The 7,789-nt window shown below is 40.4% G+C and overlaps 2 protein-coding genes across 2 annotated transcripts; one reads left to right on the top strand and one right to left on the bottom strand.

Moving 5' to 3' along the window:
* Nucleotides 1–3,966: 3,966 nt before the first annotated feature.
* LOC145462344 (uncharacterized) lies at nucleotides 3,967–4,787 on the bottom strand. The gene is made up of 2 exons (XM_081445836.1): nucleotides 4,689–4,787; nucleotides 3,967–4,251 (listed from the first exon to the last, which is right to left on the bottom strand). Exons 1-2 carry the CDS (start codon nucleotides 4,785–4,787, stop codon nucleotides 3,967–3,969), a joined length of 384 nt encoding a protein of 127 aa, XP_081301962.1.
* A 154-nt stretch (nucleotides 4,788–4,941) lies between these two features.
* LOC145462343 (putative iron/ascorbate oxidoreductase DDB_G0283291) lies at nucleotides 4,942–7,753 on the top strand. Its single transcript, XM_081445835.1, has 3 exons — nucleotides 4,942–4,981; nucleotides 5,996–6,205; nucleotides 7,560–7,753. Exons 1-3 carry the CDS (start codon nucleotides 4,942–4,944, stop codon nucleotides 7,751–7,753), a joined length of 444 nt encoding a protein of 147 aa, XP_081301961.1.
* Nucleotides 7,754–7,789: the final 36 nt, after the last annotated feature.

Raw genomic sequence — 7,789 nt, 5'->3', positions numbered from 1 at the left:
ACTATCATGAAAAATTTGAACAAGCTCAAAGTGATTGATAGTTGATGATTGTTTTTCGTCAAATGGAAGCAGGCGCTACAACTATCGTCGACTATCACCAACTATCATGCGCCGTTTGACCAGGGCTTTAGCAAAACGAGATCGTCAGCGCTACAGAAAGAGGCTATCGATAGGGAATTCGATTGTGACTAGATAATTTCAAAATGTGCAAATAAAATCACGGTGTTTTGTGAATTTTCCATCAAGTTTAGTTCTTGCCACCCGCGAAAAGAATCCTCAATGAAGCGAACACGAAGCGAAATGATACATCATTGATAGCAATTTTTTATTCCTCCAATCTTTTATCTAAAGCAGAAATTGGGTAGCTTTGAAAACGCTTTCTGCTGTTCATTTGCGTCCGTATTAGCAAACTGATCATGAACGACGGCACGAAACGTGAATTCTCGTAGAACGAAACATCGCAGAATTTAAACGTAGCATAGACTGATAATTTCTAAAAGAAAATCCCCCATGTAAGTCAATGCCAATATTTTCTAGATTAACTGTACCATACTGAAAATATAAAATAATAAAGGACTAAATTACCTGATGGTTAAGTTGAAGGTTAAAAGCAAAGAGGAAGATATTAATACTAGGGCTCCATTTTATAAAAACGGTATTTGCATGTTGATAATTTGATTGGTCAAAGTGCAGTCACATGACCAAAGACTTGTACTGATCTCTCAGAGGTCTAAAATAGAGTATCTATTTGAGTCAGGTCTGAAAAAGGGCGTCGATAATAGAATATTTTGGCCTAAAATAGGGTAAGAGTTTCAAGAGCGAGCTTAACACCCCAGGAAAAATTCGGTAAGTACCCCCCCCCCCCCCCCCACCCTTCGTGACGAACCAAGTAGACCTATAGCCCTTTCAAAAGATCTTTGAAATTGAAATTACAACTCGCTTCAAAAGATCGTGGCATTACTTTCTTATCCAATCTTATCTTGTGTTTTATCTAATTCTGAACAAAACTGTTGGTAAGAATCTGTCATTTATATTCAACGTGGCAGTCTAATTCGTGGAAATACTAAATTGCAAAACTATAATTACCAGATTACTTGAATTTCTTAATAATATTCTTCCTCTTAAGCTCGCTTGCTTTCTAATTTATGCCCAGCAGAAAATGTATTTTGTCCGTATATTAGCGAATTCATATTTTAATGTTCATAAATAGATCATTTATCACCAGAAAAAGCGTTTGCCGATAATGTCGTTTTAATGTTGTGTATAAATTAAGAATTAGAGTACTTTTTTCGTGTTTACATAGCCTCATCTAGACAAGAGGGGAGAAGAAGTAGGGAGAATTGAGACAGTTATGCATAACTGTTTGGACGAGGCTATGTAAACACAGAAAAAGTATTCTATTGCTTTTATAACGTAGTTTTAAAAGGTACGCGCGAATCTAAAACGTGTTCACATACTCTCATCTAAACACACCTATCGACCAACGAGAGCGCGCGTAGTATCTCTGTTATTCCATAGCAAAATGTACAGCTTAGAGTAATCCGAAAAAAAAAGAGTTTTAATGCATAAAATTGATATTTGGATTTATTTGTGTAGGTAATTTGTGTAGGTACTGGTATGATGAAATTCTCTCAAAATTGAAAGAAGTTTCAGACATTAGGGGTAGTGTAAATCCTTAATTTCTAGAGCCTTTATGCGATTACTTGTTTATAATATGACTGAGAAACGCACGAAAGCGTGCCCGTTAATTTGCACTGCAGACTGACGAATACTTCGAATTATCTTATGTATCGAAACTGAACAAAAAAATTATTTTGAAGAAAGCAGAAAGCTAAGCAACAGTGAGGCCTAGCGAGGTGCTAATGAAAAGAAGAAACATTTTCACGTAGTTTTACGTTAGCACTCCATTTTAATGTATCAGGCGCCTTGTGATTTTGCGTGTACGAACTATTTTCAATTTATATGTAAAAGAAAAATCGCACTTGTATTCATCTCTTGTATTCATCAAACACCTCACGATGTGTAAACTAGCTGAGAACACGCAATATTCTTTTACGCGATTTTGTTTAAAGATGTTAAGACCCGGTCCACACTACGCCGGAGAAATTTGAAAACGCAGTTTTATTTGTTCGGTTAGGCCATCCGTCCACACTAATCCGTCACGAAAACGGAGCTTTTCGAAAACGCTCATCAGACCGGAGGAATTTGAAAACGCCAACTTTGCGTTTTAGTGTGAACGGAAAACATTTTAAAAACGGAGCTTTTCGAAAACGATGACGTCAAGTTAATCATATAATTGCTGTCCGAGTTTTCCTCAAACACAAATCCAGATTGACCAGTGATTGTTCCGAAGTGACTGGTCTTTTCACAAAAGGCTTCTGTTCTCCGCGCGAATTAAGCACTTTGCGATCCGATTATGGGGAGCCGTAATTCCAGTTAAGATCAGTTAATCCAGGCAACCGACCTCGTACCGCAATACCAGGCGAGTGTTTACCCCCCGGGGGGTACTCCCGGAAAAATTGGGTGAGGGTGTGCGGCCCGCTTCCCAAAACCTTTATCCTATTTATGACCAAAATCTGCGATTTTCCCTACCCTATTTATATGACCTGACCAAAAATTTCATACTATATTTAAGAGTGATTTTCTCGGAATGTCAAGAATCGAAAGACAGTAAAGAAAAATTGATTTTTTTGGTTTATATACTTTTACTTCTTTGCTTTATATTTAAACTTATGCAAAATTTTTATCTTCACTTTTAAGCTTGATAATGACCGGAGTTCGTTCAAAATGTCGCGCGCTTTTACCGTTAGTTTTTACTTGAAAAACATTTAAGCAAGAAAATTAACGAAACTAGAGTAACATGACGTTTCGACGACTTCATGTCATAATTGTCAAATGAATAAACTGACAACGACACGATTTGGAAAGAAGTATGAGCTTACTTTTGGAGAACGCCTATTGATATATCGAAGTCAGTAGTTTTCATGAACATGATCTTTTGGTCTTTCGCATATTTATTATTACGCAGCGTTATAGTTATTAGCCTTATTATTTCTGCCGTTAAGTGAAGCTTGCAGACTTCGCACTTTCCGTTCGGAATCGCTCGTTCCGAGCGGGGAGACCGAACAAGCGAGCGAGCAAACGAGCGCGCCTCGGGTGAGCAAAAAATGGGGACAACTGTTGCCTGCGAACGCCGACGTATTTCCGGCTGTCGCTTGTCTCCCCCGAAAATAACGGGCGCTTTCCATTCGACCAAATATTCCGGTTTGAAATTCCTGGGATTCCATGTGACGAATGGAACAGTATTTTCCAGTTGGTTGGACCAATCCGTCCCAGGTCATCACGTTCCAAGTTTCGCGCGAAAATACACGAAATAAAAAGAAAACAAACGGCGGACACTTTAACTTTTTGACCATTTTTACTTGTTTTGGAGGTTTTTGCCCACTCTGAAGTTGAAACAAACGATGTATTAGGTAACTTACTTACTTACCTACTTAGGCCCATCGCTCCAGGTGGAGTACGGGCCATCAAAAACCCCTCGCCAGCAAACTCCCCTGCAAACTCGAACTTGAGCTTTTCGCTCAGCTTCTTTCCAGTTGTATCCTGTCTGCTTCAATTCCGTATCAGTGTCCCGTCGCCAGCTGTTTCTGGGGCGTCCCCTCTTTCTCTTCCCTTGGGATTTCCACCTCAGAACCTGCCGGGTGATGTTGTTTGGTGCTTTCCTCAGGGTGCGACCAATCCAGCCCCATTTTCTTCCCAAAATCTGTTCACCGACCGGTTGTTGTTCCCTTCGCTGCCAAAGCTCCTCATTGCGAATTTTCTCAGGCCACAAAATGTTAAAGATACGTCTCAGGCAGCTATTTATGAAAGTCTCTATCTTCAGGAGTGCCTTTTTTGTCCGCCTCCACGTCTCAGATCCACAGAGGAGAACAGATTTTACGTTGGCATTGAAGATGCGTAGCTTTGTTAGTGTTCTGATTCGAATTCTTTAGACCTCCAGATGTTTTGGGGCACGTTAAATGCTACCCTCGCCTTACCAATTCTTGCTGCTAAGTCTACACCTGTACCTCCTTGTTTGTCTGTAGCACTGCCAAGGTATGAGAAAGAGTCTACCTCCTCTAACCGCTGTCCCTCCAATGTGAGTGGGTTTTCTTTGATGGTGTTGATCCTCATGACCATTGATTTACCCCTATTGATCTTCAGTCCTGTTCTTTTTGATGCTGCTGCCAGTCCAGTGGTCTTGCTTTGCATCTGTTCATAACATAACATAACATAAACTTTATCAACGTGTCTTCATGGTTATGTGAAAGAAGGGCCAGGTCATCGGCGAAGTCTAAGTCCTCCAGCTGTGACCAAAGGGTCCACTGAATTCCACATGTGACGAGGCAAGCTGTTCACTCGCACGGTCATTCGCACATTTCACGTAGCTTTCATGTATTTTCGCACTACTTACTAAATCTTGTTGTGGCCAATTTACTGCAATAATGTTGAAGTAAGAGATTTCAGTCGTCTGTCAGAGACAAAAAATGACGAGCACTGATCACTGATATTGAGAAGCTTGAGCATCAGCCATGTTGAGTTCGATTTCCGGGCTCGGAGAAACTGGACCCGAGAAGGAATGGTCGAATGGCACGGAATTTTCTGGTTATTCCGATTTTCCTGAATTTAAGGTCAGCCTCGCGAGATACATCCAAAACTTCGGAATTAAATTCCGGAAAACTGATGTCTTTTCCATTCGCTCCCCTACCAGGAATTTCCGGAACATTTGGTCGAATGGAAAACGCCATTAGTTGCTTAAACACCAAATGAAAACAACAATTACGTCATGAATTCTTCATTGTTTGAAATGCAATGACGTCAAGGATATCCACCTTTGAAAGCATCAAGAATTCCGTCCTTCAGTATAACTCACGGCGCTGGGTTTTGCCGACTTTTTAGAGCATGGATATTCCACAGATAGATATTTCACCTTTGATTAACGGTATGTATTGGACGATGCGTATTTATTTCCGTAAGCCCTGTTTAGCTTCGTCAGTCTGCGTTTTTATCATTTATTAATTTAAAATTCATGTTTAGGCGTTTATAATACACCGACAAAGCAAAAGAATATGGATTTCAATGAATGAAAAGTCAGGACTTTGCTTTTCATGAAATTGAACCAGTCAGAACTGATGGAAAAAAATGGTTTCGTGATGTCAGTGAACTGCAGATGATACTTTAAGCAAATCCTGCAAATCAGAGCTGCCATTTCAGTCATATTTCAGTCAAACGATCGTCCGAAAACTGCAATGCAACGCCGGTAAACTTGGACGGATTTTTGCATTCGTAAGAGCATTTTGCATCAAAATATAGTTTGAGTGGACCACTCACGACTTGAGCTTTTTTTTTTCCCGAAATCAGAATGGCACTCGGTTTTTCATCATTAATTCCTGCTGGTTAAAAATTAAGCAAAAATTCCTTTGAAATAAAAAGCAGGTTAGCGTATTCTCAAGTGCCCGCTTGCCTTCTTGCTTCACTAGGGACAAAGGAGTAGTGCCGTTCACTCTTCGTGAAAGTAAAAGATAACATTTTAGTTCGCGAAAGCTTTAGCCGCAAAATAGAGCAGTTAAATAATTTCACTAGATCACGTTCACAAAGGAGACCATAAAACAAGGCAAGCAGTCAGTTCACATATTGTGTTTTTTCTATCTGTGTCTACTTTAAGCGCAAAACGTTAAACTACCTTGCCAGAAATTATACTGACTTTTATATTCGACGGTCAATGTTGAACGCAAAAATACTTATTTCAAAAAAATTCTTATTTCAACCTCAAAACTTGGAACGTATGTACAGTAGAGAATTCACACTACCAACCAAAATGTAGCAACCAGCCTTGCTTCATTGTTATGTATCTATTTTTGGCTGATCAGATCTTTTACAGATCCTACGTATACCTGCAGCATTTTGGTTTGCGATCTCTTGCATCATTGTATTTAGAAGTTTTTTACATTTCTAGGTGGATTTGAAGGAGTTCATAACGTTATCTCTCAGATCAAGATGGCGTGTGAAGGGATATCCTGTTTCTACATCACTGGACATGGAATTGACGAGTCCCTGATGAAAAATGTCATGAAATGCGGAAGAGATTTTTTTAACCTGCCGATGGACAAGAAAGTCTGCATTAGCCTAAAAAAGAGCACTGCTTATCGAGGCTACATCCAACAAGGTAATGAATCAATTCCTGCGATGTGATTGGCTGCCTGAGCGGACAAGATGGCGCTATCGTGCACGATCGGGATTATCCGCTTTGTCCCGCAAGAAATGGTGTTTTTCTCTATCCTTTATTGACCAAGAGTGAGGTCAAGATGGCTGGATATTAACCGAGTTCTTTTTTACGTGTTATGGACTGAGACGCAGTCGAGGTCCATAAACACGCAAAAAAAGAACGAGGCCAATATCCAGCCATATTGACCTTACGCGTTGTTAATAAACCATGCAGATGTATTGCCATGCATTTAACAAAGAGATGGGGGACACGACAAAGAAGGCAACTTTGTCGATTTGAACATTGTATGTTGTAGTCCCGTGTCTGATTGCTTTTACAGGATTTAGGGAGAGAGACCACGGGTATAACACGTTACACTGAAATGTATAGCTTGAAATTAGCTTCTCCCATGCAAAGTCCAAATTTTTCGCGATGAGCCTGTATCACTCACTTACTGATTATACTAAATAGCTTTATGTTCAAATATTTTATTTCTCCCTACGAAAAGGGGATGGATAACATAGCAAAGTAGAATTGCTTGAGTAGTTGCAAGAGGAAAAGAATTTTTTCCCATTTTTTGTAGCGCAGTCGGACGTTGCAAGCCGTTACGAAACAGGTTGAAAGAAGAGTGTGCTCTCCTTAAAGTGCTCTCAAAATCTGTTGCTGGTCATTACAAGATTTTCCGTATATTTCTTATCAGTCCACTTTGGACATTTTTGGTAACAACATAAGACGCATTACAACTGGTTGTAAAGTGTTTATGGATCGGGTTAGGTAGTTAATTAAGGTAAAACTTTACTTAGCTAGAGGCCTATTCCTACTCGCAGTTATGATGCACGCGGAAAGTTTGGAGATCACGAAAAAAGCGTACGTGCTCTCCAAACACTCCCAAGGACATCCTAACTCGATTATGCCCAGCAAAAAGCATCAATCAATTGTTTTATTCCATTGCTTACGTATACTGAGTTTGACAGCGCGATTTTTTTAACCATTTGTAAGTCCCCTTTTAAAGAATGCCATTTCAAGTCTTCTGGTAGCTGGCGATTCTTGCAAACTATTTCGCACATGGGCAGCGGAGGATCTAGGGGGAGAGTGCAGGGGGTGTGCACTCCTCTCCCCCTCCCCCCGAGATGAAGCCTTCTTCTTCGTATTCGCTTTTAAAATTTGTTTACCTCACCAGTCAGTTACGTCATTCCTTAGCGGTGCTCCCCCTCCTATGAAAAATCCTGGATCCGCTCAGCCCCTGATGGGGGCTCTTCCTTATACTTTATACGTGGCATAAGACATAACATATGGATATTCTCCTCGTTTTAAGGCTCCGAAAAGACGGCAAGCAAAGTGGATGTCAAAGAAGGAATTTACTTTGGCCCAGAATCTTACTCAGAGGACCTGCATTCAGTGGAACGCGAGCCCATGATGGGAGCTAATCAATTCCCGGATGAAAAAGAGTTGCCCGGATTTGCGACAACCATACGGACCTTCCTAAACAAAATGTCATTGGTGGGGTAAGGAATTAACCCCCCCCCCCCTTAAAGGCATGCTAGT

This window comes from Orbicella franksi, chromosome 12 (genome assembly GCF_964199315.1).
Source record: "Orbicella franksi chromosome 12, jaOrbFran1.1, whole genome shotgun sequence".
NCBI lineage: Eukaryota > Metazoa > Cnidaria > Anthozoa > Scleractinia > Merulinidae > Orbicella > Orbicella franksi.
Note: the sequence above shows the minus strand (reverse complement) of the source record. Positions and strands in the feature narration are given on the sequence as shown.

What these genes read in the sequence shown, in the direction of transcription:
- LOC145462344 (XM_081445836.1), bottom strand. Translation starts at nt 4,787, where the DNA reads ATGGCGTTTTCCATTCGACCAAATGTTCCGGAAATTCCTGGTAGGGGA. An exon ending in TTAATTCCGAAGTTTTGGAT is followed by an intron (nt 4,252 to 4,688) that starts GTATCTCGCGAG and finishes TGTTATGAACAG; the next exon opens with ATGCAAAGCAAGACCACTGG.
- LOC145462343 (XM_081445835.1), top strand. Translation starts at nt 4,942, where the DNA reads ATGGATATTCCACAGATAGATATTTCACCTTTGATTAACG. An exon ending in TATTTCACCTTTGATTAACG is followed by an intron (nt 4,982 to 5,995) that starts GTATGTATTGGA and finishes TTACATTTCTAG; the next exon opens with GTGGATTTGAAGGAGTTCAT. An exon ending in TCGAGGCTACATCCAACAAG is followed by an intron (nt 6,206 to 7,559) that starts GTAATGAATCAA and finishes CCTCGTTTTAAG; the next exon opens with GCTCCGAAAAGACGGCAAGC.